A 17,861-nucleotide genomic window follows, 5' to 3' on the forward strand; every position below is an offset into this window, starting at 1 on the left:
CGGAAATCATATTTAATTTCTTGATTCTTCTCATCATGCCCATTAAGATGTAAAAATATTGCAACTATTTCTGCTACATTCATATTTTTAGTATCTCTCAACCCACCAATATTGCAAACCGTTAAGATTAAAAGCACTTTATCCTTCTAAATTTCTCAATGCATGCAATATCACTCTCAACAATCATATTGTTATGTGTAATTCATGAATTATGTCTACTAGGTTTCTTTATCATTCTCAACCTAAGCCTCCTAAGTCGTAACAAAGTACATTACCAAAAATAACATCACTAAAACTATTGTAATATTACATTGCTTCATTGCATGCCATACATATTAAGATTCCCGACTAGAAGGCTGATGAGCTAGGACTATTGATATAAAAATTACAAAAACAAACAATAAGTACGGTTGATTAGAAATTAGAAAACTATATTCGTTTAGAGACATAATCTAGATGTAAAAGTATTTTAAGACAGTAGGCCCCTTACTTTTATTATTAATAGACTATAATTTCCACACTTTTATTTTGGTAAGATCAACTTATATTCTCAAAAGCAGACTTACTACGTAAGAGAGAGGACCAAAAGGCAAGGATAGGAAGGGGCATTTGTAGGATATTAACAATATTGAGTTTCTAACTAAAATTTAGTTTGATTGATGTGCTTTGTAGGTGATAATTATTTGATTGCACACATATTAATTATTAATTAATTTCAAATTACATTTTTTCAAAATTTTATTGTATAAAATACCCTCACACAAATATTGGTTAAATAGTACTTGTAGTGTAAAAAAAAGAAATGTTAGGTTGCCCTAACTATTTAAGACTAGCACATAAATATCTTATAACAAATAACTAATCCATAGCTACATTTCTTTATCTAGTTTTGTTTTGCAATATTCTAAAATATCAAAAATTTTCTAGACCCTAATACTTTGTCAAACAATTTGCAGTAATTCAAATTGTGGTAGTGCCCAATGTTGATGTTTGGGACTTGGAGGTATTAGGCTAAAATTATGGGGAGGGATGGGAAGGAGTATTGAGATGAAAGGAAATTTTTTTGGTGAAGTAGATCCTCGACTGAAATCAACTGGTTCATTCATTAGAAAAAAAAAAAAAGCCTGGAATTTTCAATCAACTATTCTAAATGAAATAAGAAAAAAATTAGCACAACAAACAAATTCATTCAAAATTAAACCAAGTCACCAATAAATCAATTGGAAATAAAATACCAAGCACAAATAAGAAGAAGAAATAGAAACCTTTACTTGTTGGAGAAAAGACTTGACTGAGAAGATGCAACCTCTGGAGGATAAGAAGGGGATTTCTCCTTATCTAGAAGATGAATTATATTAAGAAGAGTCCTTGAAAAATAGTCCACTCATTCCCGTCCTTTTTTTCTTTTTTTAATTTTTAATTTTAAATTCTAAAGTTCATGGTTCTAATCCATACCCACCCTCTTCTTGGTAATAGAAATCCAGTAATATTTGATATTTATTTCGAGATTCCAGGTGTGTATTTCCATTAAAAATGGCTAAATTCCAGAAATTGGGAATGGAACCTTCATCCTTGTTCCACTTCTTTAATTCCCAATAACCAAACAAAGCCTAGGTACTTATTTTTAAACTTAAAGTAGATGTTTTTTCAAAATTAGTTTGCAGATGCTTGAGGAAGAGTAAAAGGTTGAACAATACGTTTTTATATTATATTATGGTACAATAATATACTTACATATAATACAAGAATATACTAATTTTATATTATCATATACTGTAATATAATAATAAATAAAAATATATTTTATATTGTTACATTTATAAAATGATATAACAATGTATTTACCCTGTAATCTATTATTATCAGACATTAGTGTGATATTTACGATAATAAATTGTTCCAATATTGAAATTATAATACTATATTAGTATTTATGAATTGTGCTTAATGTGATAAAAAGAAGGTTCTATGGGACGACTATAAGACCAACTATGCTATACAAGTTAGAATGTTGAGCAACAGAGAAGCTAGCATTTAAAAAATGTAATAAAAGTTGCTGGAGTGGGAATGTATTATATAAAGAATGAACACGCATTCATGGTAAATTAGGCATGAGAGTGGTGGAAAATAAGATAAAGGGAAGGGTACTTAAGATGGTTTGGGAACTTGCAATTAATGGGAGTAGGAGGGCGAGGGCTGAGGGCTTAGGGTTAGACCTAGACAAGATGGTGAATGATGGCACTTTGATAGATCATATAGCCGATCTCACCTAGTTGGACTAAGGTTTGGTTGTTATTGTCGTTGCAATTGAGTAATATATCATATAAAATACATGAAGAAGAAGAAGAAGTCCTACTAGGTGGGGTAGGCTACATGAATCCTTTTTCGCCAATACAATGAATGGGAGCATTTTCCTCTACTAGATTAAGTGTTATTAAATCTCTCCTCACTTCCCCATTTCAAGTCATTTTAGGTCTTCCCTTACCCTTTTTCATGCCAAAAACAATAACTACCTCACTCTTCTTCACAGGTGCGCTTCTAGGCGTGCATTTCAAATGTCCAAACCATTTAAGCCGCCATTCATATAATATATGATAATATAAAACTATAATACCACATATAATATTAGAACAAATTCTTTATACATTAATATATACACTATACTTATACATTATTAACATACGATTATATGATAATATGCAAGATACATGCGTACATACCTACATATATGTATATGTGTGTGTGTGTGTGTGTGTGTACATGTCATCTCTACTACTATTAGTCTAGAAAGGGAGCCTATGCCAACGGTAAAGTTGTTGCTGTGTGACCGGTCACAATTTCGAGGCGTGGAAATAGCTTCTTGTAAACATGCATGGTAAGGTTGCATCCTATAGAATCATTGTGGTCTGCCTTTTCCTCGGACCCCACATACGTAGGAGCTTTGTGCATTGGACTGCCTCTTTATTTATTTTTTTAATCTCTACTACTACCTAAAATAATATATTATTATTATTATTATTATAAAATTCATGAGATTGGTTAAATTAGTACTTAATTTCTAACATTACTGGAACCTTTTTTTTTTTAAATAACTTTGAATACTTATAACTAATAGTACCTAAGTACTTAACTAGTACTTTTTTGGTTTAAGTACTTATTATTAAGAGGTACTAAATGGAGCCTTAACCCTAGATTCACTGATTCATATGGTAAATCCCTTCTTATAATTTGCCACCAATCATGAGACATTCTGCTTAGAATTGCAAGCTAATTATAATATGAGCGATGCTAGTGAGTTCCCCAAGGACAGTTGTTAAATTTACTTTTGTAAGAGAGATTCATTTAATGCATGCAGAATAACAATATTAGAGGTAAAAAACCAATAGTGCCCAATCAGAAAAATACTTTTAATATTTGGGTTACCTAACTGTTAATGCTTGGGATAGTTAATAGTTGTTAATGGCCTGAGAATTAATTGATTATGCATAATAAACTTTGAATATTTCTAATGAAAAACATTGTGGCCAATTCTAGAATTTTATGTCCGTGTAATGCATGTTATCAGTTCACTTTGTGTTCAGGAAACAGTGTAGCAAGGCATTGGTTTCTCTAATGCCTTATGTAATTTATTAAAAGCGAGAACAGATAGCATTTTCTTTATTCTGAACATCTAAATAGTAAGATGGACACAATCCACTTTATTCAGGGAACCACATTGATGCTGAGCTTCTGTCCATTTTCACAGTGATCATCCACACCACATATATATGACATTTGACCGACCTCTGCAAGTGGTAATGAGTCGCCGCCACTAGTGAACAGCCCCATGTTTGGGTCCTTTATGCAATGTTCATATGCAGTTGTGTTCACCTGCATTACGTTGTGAAAGCCTTTTTCATAGTTGAACACTGTTAAAAGAACAATAATGATCAGTAACATTGTACACCCACTTATAGAAGCAAGTTCTTGTGCTTGAAACTTATCTATCATGTTCTTGTAGGTTCATTTCTATTTACATATGAAACTGTCAATGGACCATACACATTGAATTGTTGTTTACACACACCCATTCTGTTCTGCTTGGTAAGATGTTCTTATTTATTCTATTTATTTCATAGACTCACCAAGGATGTCGCCAACGTGGAATTCTTTTCCTTGAGCCCAGTTACTGGAATTGATGAAGAGCGTCCATCCATAACTGTCTCCAACTGTGTAGGTTGCTCCGTTCACGTTGCGGGTGCCGAAGGAAGCAAGCAGGAAAAGGTAGAATATGATCATTCTGGGAGTATTCATGGGCTCAGAGAAATTTGCATTCTTGAATGCTGGTAATGTGCAATATGCTTTACTGATAAATGACTAGTGCTGCTCACGGGAGCATCATTTGACATGGGTAGGAAGCTCACTAACATTGTGCTGTTAAAGGTGCTCAGGGGATCATGTAAATTATGTCAAACAAATCATTTACATCATGTTAGACAACTACTATTAATGGAAATGAGTTCTGTTTTTCCAATGTGGATACTGAATTTGAAAACTATTTTGTCAACCAGCTACAACCATTTTTGGTTCCATTTTGATTGAAAAATATTGTTTTGAGGAAGGGAAAATAAAAGGACAAGTCATTTTTCATTAGATTTTCTCTGTACATAGAATATTATTAAAAAATAAAAATTTGTTCTAATGTGATTTAAAGTTTAGAAAAGAACTAAGTGTTATGACATGTAAAATTCAAATTTTGTTAATTGGCTATGTATTAAAAGTTGAGAAAAATTGAATGTTATGACATGTAAAATTCAAATTTGGTTCATTAAATATGTATTTTATCTTCTTTCCCATTTTTCTTAATTTCCAAGAATGAGAAAGGGGATTTTTTTTTTTTTTCATTTTCTTTAGTATTTTCAGGTTTCATATAGGAGCTTAAAGAATTTCATATTGAATAAAAGAAGTTTTTATAGAGGCTTCAAACTAAGAGGAAAAATGCCAAAAAAAAAAAAAAAAAAAAAAATTTTGTAGAACAAATTTTTATATTCTCCGTGGAAGTTGCTGGGGAAAAACATGAATTCTTGCTAGCACACGTTGGTTAGGACATTCAAAGAGTACCACAAATTTGCATGTAAGGCTTTATAATATAAATGATGAAATGAGTACAATGATGTGTAATGCTAATAGGATATTAATTTAACTCCTTTTTTTTTTTTTGGAATATCGCCGGGTGTCCGCATCCGTTTTACGGTCTGTGACTAATCCCACGCCCCGTGAAGCTGACCCCACAACTCCAGAGGGGGGTAAATTTAAGGAGTCCAGGGGCAGGAATCGAACACGGGAGGCATTTCTGCTGACCGTCAAGCGGCACTCCCGGGATTCGCCTTGCCACCTGAACCATACCCTGGGGCTAATTTAACTCTTTTTGGTTCTAGACTAAAAGGATATAAAAATGTGCATTTGAAAAAGGGAAATAATTGATGGATATATTTAAACAAAGTAGGAATTGTAGACGCCCCAATTTGTTCGGGGGTCTTATATTACAAAAATAAAGAAATTTTTTATTTTTTATAGGAAAAAATATAAAAAAATAATACAAGTACAGAAGAAAATACATGAAAAAAAAAACATTGGACAAAAATTTTAAAAAATACAGAAAAATGTAGAAAAGGAAAAATGAAGGTGGGCTAAGGCAATCTTCAATCTGCAATCAGCAATGAAACCTGTGAGAAAAAAAAAGAGGTCAAAATATGTGCCAAAATTTCAAAGTAAATGTGACAGTGCAGATTAAATTGAGAATTGATGATATTGGAAACTAATTGAGCTAATTAGAATCAATCAAAATCAATCACAATTTAATTGGACATTTCATAAAATTCTATAAATAGTAGAGTATTTCAGAAGCAAGACACAATATTCATATTGTTGAGGTGTATGAGACATTCAGTGTGAAAGTTATAGTGAGAAATTTTCAGAGTATTTAGATAGTGAAGGTTCTCATATTGCAAGTCACAAAGCATAAGAGTATCATATGGTCTAAAAGGGTGCGAAAATTCAGGAGGCTGATTCGTGGAATTTGGAGTTTTCAGGAAAAACAGATTGTGGGGTTTCAAATTGCAGTTGAAATCAAAGAAAAGAGGCTCAAAGTTGGAGGAGTTAGAATACCAGAGGTAAGATTCAAATTCAATTGAGCTCTCTCAGTGTTTTGTTTTGAAATTAACTGCATATGAGATTTGATTCATTAAGTTGGATCTAGTAACTTGACCCATTTGGCCTGGTGATTCATTTGACTTAGAGATTTGCAGACTCGAGACCCAGATCCAATTTGGATCTGGTACTTGGCCTAGAGTTGCTTTTAAATTAAAAAAGCCCAATTTTAGAAGCCTAATTTTAGAAACCCAAATACCTAGGCCTAATTTAAAACTAGGCCCAATTTTAAACTTAATAAGCAAGGCCCAAAATTTCTATTCAAAAGCCAACTGTGGGGCAAGCCCACATGTGCAAAACACAGTCCATTTTCAAAATTTAAAACTAGGCCTGATTGTTTTGTTTTTTATTTTGGTTTTTTTTTTTGTTTTTTAAACCTGGGCCCAAATTTTCAACTTAAGGTCTAACTATGACTTGAGCCCACATAAATCTAACTCACCAAGACTCAGAGGGTTAACCCATTGAGTCAATCCATAACCAACCCAGTGGTTGACTCACCCGAGTTAACCCAAAGTTAACTTAGTGAGTTGACTCATTTGATTCAACTAACACACTAAGTTTGGCAACCCAGTGAATAGTGCAACACAACAGGTGTTTGGGTTTTTTTGCAAGAAATAAGGAAATGAGGTACTTATCTTGATTTTTATGGGGAGGATTTTGGAAGTTCGAGGGTTTTTGATTCTTCTTGTAGGTCAAATCTGCAAAATAATATAAGAAAAATTAGAATAAAAAAATAAGATAGGAATTTGAGATTAGAAAAAAGAAAAGAAAAGGAGAATAAATGAAAAAGAAGAGAAAAAAGGAGTAGATCTAAGTGAGAAAGAGTTCGGAGAGGCCAAGAAAGAAGAAGGGAAAAAAAAACATATTTGAGAGAGGGAAATCTTGGAGAGGTTGAGAAAGAAAGAAGAAGAGGAAGAGGAAGAGGAAGAAGAAGAAGAAGAAGAAGAAGAAAGAGAGGCGAGAGGGAGAAAGAAGTAGAAGAAAGAAGAAGAGAAAGAGGGAGAAGAAGACGAAGAAAGAAGAAAAGAAAGAAAAAGAGGAGGAAGAAGAAGAAGAAGAATGAGAGGCCAAGGGGGAGGAAAAATAAGAAAAAGGAGAAGAAGAAGAGAAGAAGGAGAAGAAGAATAGTAGGAATCCGAGAGAGAGAGAGAGAGAGAGAGAGAGAGAGAGAGAGAGAAGATTGGAAAAATGAAATAAAAAGAAAAAAATTTATTTTTATATTGGGGGGCGGGGGGTAGTGGGCCAAGTATCCCAGGTGTGACGTGGCCCAATCTTGGCCGAAAAGGAGAAGAAGAATAGTAGGAATCCGTGCGAGAGAGAGAAGATTGGAAAAATGAGAGGAAATGAAAAAAATTGATTTTTATATTTTTTTGGGGGGGGGGGGGGGCTTAGTGGGCCACGTGTCACTATTGTGTGGTGACATGTGGCACTTTCTGGACCAAGTATCCTAGGTGTGACGTGGCCCAATCTTGGCCGTCCGATTTGTGTTTTTTCTAGACAATCAAATTTTTACTACGTCAGTGATCCATATTTTAAGATTTAGGTTAATTAGGCATTGACACGTGTCAGTGGTGACATCATGCTAACGTCACCCTATTTCAAAAATTTTTTTAAAAAGGAAAAATAAATAAGTGCACACGTGTCACCACTATGGGTGAACCGGTTGATTGGGTTCGCAATTTTTTTATTTAATTTTTTTAATGATTTTATTTTATATATGATTTTATTTAATATTTCTAATTAGTTTTTAATTTTAAAAATAGAGAAAAATTGCATAAAAATTACAAAAAATTTAGGAAAAATAAAAAAAATTTTGAAAAAATATTTTTGAAGTCAAGAAAAATATTTTGAGTTATTTTGGCTTGAAATTTTTTAAAAAATGGAAAATTAAATACCAAAAAGTAAAGAAAATTTTTTTTTTTAAATCTTAGAAAATTTTAGAAAAATATTGAAAAATTTAAGAAAATTTTTACAAAGATTTTGAAAAACCTAGGAATATTTTTAAAGATAACTTTTTGATGATTTTTCTTGCTTTTGTGTGGGTGCATCCCAATGATTTCAAAAAAGGTAAAAATGTATTTCAAACCTCACCTGTATGAGGGGGGTTTATCTAACAAGATCCCCTTATTTGGAGGACTTATTAGACATTCCTAATGGCATTATAATTTTTTATTATTCCTTTTCAATTTATCTATTTATCTATTTGTTCTTATTTATTTATTTATTTATTCATTTAGTTATTTGTTTACTTTAAAGGAGTTAATTAAAAACCATTAAAATTAAATTTATGGATAATTCATAATTAATTATGTACCGTTAGTAAAATGGGTGTGTAGGGGGGTGCTGATACCTTCCCCTCGTATAATCGAACTCTCGATCTCGATTCTTGTAAAGCAGACAGACTACTTTCCTTGGCCTAGGAATAGTCTAATCACCAATCAATGTGTAGTAACTTGGTGTTCTAATCGCATCAAGGTAAATAATAGGTTAGTGGCGACTCCATTCAAATTTCAATATCTATTATCCTTTCCCATTCTGGACCCTTCTTCGAGACATTGCAACAGTTTGGCGACTCCACTAGGGACATAGAGAGTCAAGCCATCAATTAGTTTTGAATTATCCTAAATATGAATTTAATGGTTTTTTGGTTATTCCATTAGGTTTTATCTGTAAATATGAATTATATTGTTTTTTGTTTTGTTAATATTTTGCTTGTACATAATTCTTATATAGTTAATTTTTGTATGTATGGAATTGATGGATAAACATGTGCAGGGTTTGATGATATGTGGGGGTTAAGGGGATAGACTTTTAAAATTTATGTGAGCACACACATTTTCACGAGCCTCCTACCCGAGCTTTACCTTTTAGGAATAGATAGGAGTTTAATACCGTTAGCTTTCATGAGACAAGGTCTTTGGGGGCGCGCAAATCACTCCGCTCAGTATGAACTTTGTCCAAACCCATTGGGTAAGGATAGGGGAAATGCTAGGAACCTGTTGTTAATAAGGAATAGAGTTTGAACCACACATATTTTAAATCTAATTTCCTCCCTTAGGATAGAGCCTTGGTGAAACCTTATAACGCCCCGACCCGCCACGTGGGCCTGGGTTGCTACTTTAGTGACATCTGTGTACCTGATACCATATTTATCATAACAAATGTAGCGGAAGTAATAAAACAATCTCTAAACATATATTAGTAGAGTTCTAAGTTCCTTTCATACATAAAAATTTCCAAACATCCATATTACAATTCGACTTAAAAAGGATAACTAGTTTGGTCCATACAACCATTATACAAGTCCATAGTCCTACAACATAATTTACATACACCTAAGATCATACAGATCTTCCCAAAATGAAACTATTCTAACGTTCACCCCTTGATCTTGCTAAGCACGATACCTGTTATTTCCTGAAAAGATGATTTGTATATTGGGTTGAGACACTTCTCAGTAAGGATGTTCAAGTTAATATCAGTGTGTGTGCAACCTATATTTAGTGCTTACAAAAAACATTCATTCTTCATTTAACCGAAAATAGCTATTTTACATTGTATGTATTAATACAGCTGAAAATACTTGTCTCATTTTCCTGATATAAACAGTTCGTTAATTATATAACATCATTTACATAAATCTACAGATATGCATAAAAGACAATCCTTGGGACTAAACGCCATGTATAAACCCCCGTGGTCAGGGTTGTGCGGCTCGAAGGCTGGACAAAGCCTAGGGTGATCAACCCAGACAAGGTCAAATATACATCCATGCCTTACTTTGACTATGCAGGCATCCGCAAATTTCTTGCGTGGATCCGATTGCCCTACCACGTCTTGAAAGTCTGGGCTTCCAGGGAAGGTACACCGTTTACTGAGGCTAATCATCTGAAACCACCCATACCACTCTCACAGTACTGTATGGGTGCACACGACCACATAAAGAACCTCTAGCAACGGTACCATGCTCATAGCTTAAGGGTCCTTAGGGTTCCTAAAGCATATCATGCAATTTAGGCAATATGAAAACCATATTTCATATCAATTACATATAAAGCCTACCATTTAAAACTCTTGGCCCTCGACCGTAACATAAAACTCAGCTCACAGCCGTTAAACATAATCATGGCCCTCGTGGCCTCAAACATAATTCTGGCCCTTGTGGTCATAAACATAATTCTGACCCTCGCCGTCGTAAACATATTCCTGTACTTTCATAAATAGTTTCAGTATCTCACAAACATTCATCCTTTCAGTTATAAAATAATAAATACATATCATTCACTTGCCACACAATTTCCTGTATTTTGAACATAGCCCATAGGCAACCGAGAAAACATAGCATATATGGTTTAAAACATAAAACCAGGCTTCCCACCGTTCATTTGTACTTAAAATAGAATAACATATATCTAGGTTTGAAAAAGGGTCTTTTGAACAGTTAGGTTTTGAAACATCAACTGAAAACATAAATATACTTACTCCAAAAACATTTCATATGGTCCAAAATCATTAAAAAGCTGACTTAACTTAATTCCCTTACATGTTTCAGAAAAAGAAACCAAAACGAATGGAAAAACCGAAACCCTAGCTTTTTGAACCGGTGAAACTATGAGATCCTATAAGCCAGGAAGGGAGAGAGTGATCTGGGAGTAAGAGAGAGTCCGTATGAGCCTTTTAGTGAAAAATAATTGAAACCCTAGCAGAGCTCCAAAAGAAGAAATTTTGAGATTCCTTAAAAAATGAGCTCACTTCTATTTATAGGCAAGTAGCCTAGGAGAAAACTGGTGGCGGTTTCCTCTGTTCCCACAAAACTGTCGCTAGTTTTTTGGTTGACTCGCCCAGTTGACCCAAAATCGGCGCTGATTTTATTCCAACTTGCAAGATTGTCGCCCGTTGGGCTCTGACATACCAAATTCCTTCTTTTTATTTTATTTTCCTTTATTCCTCTCTTTTATATTTATTTTCTTCTATTTTTCGGGTTCGGGTTTGTACAATCTCCCCTCCTTATATAAATTTCGTCCTCGAAATTTGCTAACTAATACTGATTACTTCCTAAACTCACGATCCGTCTTTATCGAAAAGTCGGTAGCCACCCATATAACGGCCTTGTCCCAAGTTTATTAGATACCCTCACTTATGGCAGAGGAATACCGTGGTTACACATAATGTCTCGGGAGCTTACAATACCATACATAATTCTCCCAAAGACCATCCATATATAAACTCATAAACAACTAACAACTACACATACTTACCTTACTTGACCTACACATAAGACTAACTCTTACCTGTTCAATTGTACCGGTCTGTCTAATACTGATCTTTAGTGAAAAGCTGCGGGTACTTGTGGCGTATTTCTATCTCTAGCTCCCAAGAAGCTTCTTCAACTACATGGTTACGCTACAGTACCTTCACTAATGGTATTTTCTTAGCATGCAATTCCTGTATTTTTCGATTTAGAATTTGAACTAATACCTCCTCGTAAGCTAAAACATCCCCAATCTCTAAGGTTTCATAGCTGATCATGTGCGTAGGATGTGACACGTACTTCCGCAATGCTGATATGTGGAAGATGTTATGAACTCTAGACAATGTTGGGGGTAACGCCACTCGATAAGCAACTGGACCAATCCTTTCTAGGATCTCAAATGGTCCAATGTACCGTGGGCTTAGCTTGCCTTTCTTCCCAAACCTCATCACTCCCTTCATTAGAGCAATCCTCAAGAATACCATATCCCCAATCTTGAACTCCAGTTCCCATCGGCGAGTATCTGCATAACTCTTCTACCGACTCTGTGCTGCTTTTATCTTTTCCCTAATAAGTTCGACCTTTGCAGAGGTCTATTGAACTAATTCTGGACCCAACACCTGTCGCTCGCCTACCTCATCCCAGTACATCGGAGATCGGCACCGACGACCATATAAAGCCTCGTATGGTGCCACCTCAATACTGGCCTGATAACTATTGTTATATGCGAACTCGACTAACGACAGGTATCTGATCCAACTACCACCAAAATCTAGTACGCATGCCCGTAACATATCTTCCAGAATCTGAATAGTCCTCTCGGTTTGTCCATCCATCTGCGGGTGAAAGGCGGTACTGAAGTTGAGTTGAGATCCCAAGGCGTTCTACAAACTTTTCCAAAAACAAGAGGTGAACCGTGGATCTCGATTTGAAACTATAGAAACTGGGACGCCATGAAGCCGTACCAACTCTTGTACATAAAGCTCTTCCAACTTATCTATGGAGTAACTGACTCTGATTGGAACAAAGTGCGCAGTCTTTGTCAGCCGATCCACAATAACCCAGATAGCACTTTGCCCACGCACCACTGAAGGCAATCCCGACACAAAGTCCATTGAGATATGCTCCCACTTCCACTTGGGGATGTCAAGTGGCTGTAGTGGTCTTGCTAGCCTCTGGTGCTCGACCTTCACCTGTTGACACGTCAGACATTGCTCTACAAAATGTGCGATCTCTCTTTTCATGTTAGACTACCAGAAAGAACCTTGTAGATCCCTGTAGATCTTTGTGCTTCCTGGATGTACCATATATAAGGAGCGATGTGCCTCTTCTAGGATGGTCCATTTAATCTCGTCATTATTTGGTACGCAGATCCAGGTGTGAAATCTCAACACCCCGTCATCAGAGACATTAAAATTTGCATTTATCCCATCCTGTCTTCCACTCACAATTTCTGCCAGCTCTACATCTTTCATCTGAGCTGATATGATCCTCTTCTGTAAGGTTGGTTGCACTACCAAGCCAACAATGAATGCTTGGTGATTTCCTTGTACTAACTCTACCCCCAACCTTTCCAGGTCTATCCTGATCTCATGTTGAATCTCAATTGTTGAGGCTGACGCAGGCACTAACTTCCGACTCAAAGCGTCAGCTACCACATTAGCTTTCCCAAGGTGGTAACTAATAGTACAATTGTAGTCTTTAATCAATTTAAGCCACCTACATTACCTCATATTCAACTCCTTCTGTGTGAAGAAGTATTTGAAACTCTTATGATGAGTAAAGATCTCACACTTTTCACCGTATAGGTAGTGCCGCCAGATCTTTAGTGCAAATACCACTACCGCCAACTTTAAGTCATGCGTAGGGGTAGTTCTTCTCGTACTCCTTGAGTTGGGAAGGAGCATACACAATAACTTTCCCCTGTAGCATCAAAATACACCTAAGCCCTTTTTAGGATGCGTCACTAAAAATCATGTAACCACCATCCCTTGATGGAATAGTCAACATTGGGGCTGTGACTAGACGTTACTTCAACTCCTGGAAGCTCTGCTCACACTCACTAGTCCAGTCAAACCTGCTGTTCTTTCTCATAAGCTATGTCAAAGGACCTGACAGCCTAGAAAAACCCTCGATGAATCAGCGATAGTACCTTAGTAGACCCAAGAAACTTATGATCTCATGTATGTTCTTCGGTCTTGTCCAGTTTACTACTGCCTCTACCTTGCCTGTGTCTACTGATATTCCTTCCCTAGACACCACATGTCCCAGAAATGTAACCTGTTCTAACCATAACTCGCATTTCTTGAATTTAGCAAACAATCTCTTCTCTCTGAGTACCTGAAGTACCAGCCTCAAATGAGCTTCATGCTCTGCAGGACTCCTTGAATAAATCAGGATGTCATCAATAAATACCACCACGAACTGATTTAAGTATGTGTGGAACACCCTATTCATCAGATCCATGAATGCCGCAGGCACATTTGTAAAACCAAACGGCATAACAAAAAATTCATAATGGCCATACCGGGTTCGAAAGACTGTCTTCAATACATCCTCTGACTTCACCTTCACCTGGTGATACTTGGATCGTAGATCAATCTTAGAGAAAATCTGAGTACCCTTCAGCTGGTCAAACAAGTCATCAATACGTGGTAACGAGTATTTATTCTTCACTGTTACCTTGTTAATTTCTCTATAGTCGATGGACATCCTCATCAACCTGTCCTTCTTTTTCACGAACAACACTGGTGCTCCCTAGGGTGATATGCCCGGTCTGATGAAACCACTATCCAGAATTTCCTGTCCCTAGAGTTAACTCAATGGCGAACTCCACCTCACGATCAGGAGGTAACCCCGGTAAGTCCTCAGGAAATACATCTGAGAACTCTCTTACAACTGGGATATCCTCTAGCTTCAATCCCTCATTTGGTGATTCTTTCACACATGTTAAGTACCCCTAACAACCCTCCAGAAGCAATCTTCTTGCCTGAATCACCGAAAGGATCCATGGTGCGGAGCACACACACGAACCTACAAATTTAAATTCCTGCTTCCTTGGAGGTCTGAATACCACCTCCTTCTTATAGCAGTTTATGCTTGCGTAACTAGAGGCTAGCCAATCCATCCCCAGAATAATGTCAAATCCATGCATGTCAAACATGATTAGACTAGAAGGCAACCTTCTCCCCTAAATTTCCACTGGGCAGTCTCTAATCACTTTACTACATAGAACAACCAACCCTGTCGGCGTGCCTACCCCTAGCTCGACCCCTAACGATTGAGTCTCTACTCCCCACACTTTAAAAAACCCCCTAGATACAAACGAGTGGGTAAAACCTGAATCAAAGAGCACCACAACTTTATGGGAAAGCATATAAATAATACCTGTAACTACGTCCCCTATGTGCTTGGCGTCACCTGGCGTTATAGAATACACTCGAGTCTGGGCGGTGTTCCCTTGGTGATCACCTCGGTGTGCTTGACTCCCTCTCCAATATGGCTACTGCTGAGGTGTGTAATTCACTATCGCGTGACAGTCTCGCACCCGATGCCTTGCTACACCGCACCGGTAGCAGACAACTGTTCCAGCCCTACACTCGCCCCAATGCTTCTTATGACATCTAGGACTAGTGGCACTCTGAGAACTCCCTGAGGGGCTCGTGACCCTGTCTCTTGTTGTTGGCCCATAAAATTATCGGGTCACTTCCACATACTCTGGTTGGACCTAGACTGAAATCCCCAAGACAAGGGTTTTTTCTTTTGGTTTGCTGCTCTCTCCCCCTCCTAAATGCTGGTCTCGACTGCCATGGCTCTGTCCACCAGCTCGGTGAAACTCTGTGTCAGTAACACTATAACCTGCGATCAAATACCCTGCCTCGGGCCCCTTTCAAACATCCGAGCCTTCTTTAGTTCATCAGGGACTACATGTGGGGTGAAGCAAGATAACTCCACGAACCTGGCCGCATACTACTGCACAGACATGGACCCCTATGTTAGAGAAACTCCTCAGCTTTCACCTCTCTGGTGGCAATGAGGAAGTATTTGCTGAAGAAGACTTCCCTGAAACGGCTCTAGGTAACAGATGCATACCCTGGCCACTATTCCTTCACTAGCTTAGCTGATCTCCACCATCTCTTTGCCTCTCCCACCAGTTTAAAGGTGGAAAACCTCACTTTTTGCTCCTCTGTGCATTCCAGCACACCCAACAATTCCTCCATCTCCTAAATCCAGTCTTCCGCCGCAATCGGGTTTAGTCCTCCCGAGAATGCTGACGGACTCGTCCAAGAAAACTGCTGAAACATGCAGCCTCTATTAGCTGCTAGCTAACCTTGCTCTCGAGACTCCCTCTGAGTTTCTTTCCTAGCTTGCCATGCTATACTACACAACACGACTGATGCCTCAACGTCATCTTCGCTGGAGGTATTCACATGATCGTCCCCTCTGGCCATGACCTCCTTCCCTTTGGGATCCATCCTAAAGATAGGATGGAAACCGACTTAGAAATTCCACATTTATCAAGGTCGGTGCAAGTATGGAATGACTAATAGTTAAAACATACAAATTTGTAGTTAAAAGAATCACTTATACATTTCTGCTACAAAATTGCCAAGGTACGAATCCCTAATCATGACGTTGACACTACATGCATACTTTTCCAACCTATCGTTCCCAACCTAAATTTCTGAACTCCAGTCCTTCAACCTAGAAATGAAACCATCGATGGATTTACCGTAGTTTTCCTGAAATCGTCATTCTAGGAAAAGCAAAGAAGACCGTTGAAAGAAATCCACCTCCAAGTCTCCATACTAAAACCCGCCTAACTTACTAACTCTTATCCTTATCTCATCTCAACCTATCCTCTAGTAATCATTAATTGTCAAAGTTTGCAAAACCTAGCAAACCTAGGCTCTGATACCACCTGTAACACCCCGACCCGCCACGTGGGCCCAGGGTGCTACTTTAGTGACGTCTGTGTACCTGATATCATATTTATCATAACAAATGTAGCTAAATTAATAAAACAATCTCCAAACATACATTACCAGAGTTCTAAGTTCCTTTCATACATAAAAATTTCCAAACATCCATATTACAATTTGACCCAAAAAGGATAACTAGTTCGGTCCATACAACCATTATACAAGTCCAGAGTCCTACAACATAATTTACATACACCTAAGATCATACGTATCTTCCCAAAAAGAAATTATTTTAACTTTCACCCCCTGATCTTGCTAAGCACGATACTAGTTATTTCCTCAAAAGATGATTTGTATACTGGGGTGAGACACTTCTTAGTAGGGATGATCAAGTTAATATCGGTGTCTAGGCAGCATGTATTTAGTGCTTATAGAAAACATTCATTCTTCATTTAACCAAAAATAACTATTTTACATTGTACGTACTGATACAGTTGAAAATACTTGTCTCATTTTCCTAATATAAACAGTTCATTAATTACATAACATCATTTACATAAATTTACAGATATGTATAAAAGACAATCCCTGGGACTAAACACCATGTATGTTCCCCATTGTCAAGGTTGTGCGGCTGGAAGGCTGGACAAAGCCTAAGGTGATCAACCCAAACAAGGTCAAACATACATCCGCATCTTACTCTGACTACGCAGGCATCCGAAAAATTCTTCCATGGTTTCGATTGCCCTACCACGTCTTGAAAGTTCAGACTTCCAGGGAAGGTACACCCTCTACTGAGGCTAATCGGCTGAAACCACCCACACCACTCTCGCAATACAGTGTGGGCACACACGACCACATAAAGAACCTCTAGCAATGGTACCGTGCTCATAACATAAGGGTCCTCAGGGTTCTTAAAGCATATCATGCAATTTAGGTAATAAAAAAAACATATTTCATATCAATTACAAATAAAGCCTGCCATTTAAAACTCCTGGCCCTTGGTCATCACATAAAACTTGGCTCACAACCATTAAACATAATCATGGCCCTCGCGGCCTCAAACATAATTTTGGCCCTCACTGCCGTAAACATATTCCTATACTTTCATAAACAATTCCAGTATCTCACAAACATTCATCATTTCGGTTATAAAATAATACATACATATCATTCACCTGCCACACAATTTCCTGTATTTTGAACATAGCCCATAGGCAATCGAGAAAAAATAGCATATACGATTTAAAACATAAAACCAGGCTTCCCACCGTTCATTTGTACTTAAAATAGAATAACATATATCCTAGGTTTGAAAAAGGGTCTTTTGAACGGTCCGTTTTTGAAACATCAACTGAAAACATAAATATACTTACTCCAAAAACATTTCGTACAATCCAAAATCATTAAAAAGCTGATTTAACTTAATCCCCTTACCTTTTTTAGAAAAACAAACCAAAACGAATGGAAAAATCGAACCCTAGCTTTTTGAACTGGTG

General features: G+C 36.9%; 2 protein-coding genes across 7 annotated transcripts in view; one reads left to right on the forward strand and one right to left on the reverse strand.

Annotated features, from left to right (window-relative positions):
• The window catches only part of LOC131157128 (uncharacterized), a 32,888-nt gene extending 28,375 nt beyond the window's left edge, over positions 1 to 4,513 (forward strand). For 2 of the 6 annotated variants that reach the window (XM_058111032.1, XM_058111033.1), the window contains one exon: positions 4,166 to 4,513. The gene's annotated coding sequence lies outside the window, so the exon portion shown is untranslated. Of the gene's footprint in view, positions 1 to 4,118 lie in introns of all 6 variants that reach the window. The other 4 variants (XM_058111030.1, XM_058111035.1, XM_058111031.1 and 1 more) reach the window with 2 other exon arrangements.
• On the reverse strand, positions 3,611 to 4,293 carry LOC131157129 (mavicyanin). The gene is made up of 2 exons (XM_058111037.1): positions 4,125 to 4,293; positions 3,611 to 3,908 (listed from the first exon to the last, which is right to left on the reverse strand). The coding sequence occupies exons 1-2, from the start codon at positions 4,291 to 4,293 to the stop codon at positions 3,703 to 3,705; spliced, it is 375 nt and encodes a 124-aa protein (XP_057967020.1). The 3' UTR covers positions 3,611 to 3,702.
• Positions 4,514 to 17,861: the final 13,348 nt, after the last annotated feature.

This window comes from Malania oleifera, chromosome 6 (assembly GCF_029873635.1).
Source record: "Malania oleifera isolate guangnan ecotype guangnan chromosome 6, ASM2987363v1, whole genome shotgun sequence".
Taxonomy (NCBI): Eukaryota; Viridiplantae; Streptophyta; class Magnoliopsida; order Santalales; family Ximeniaceae; genus Malania; species Malania oleifera.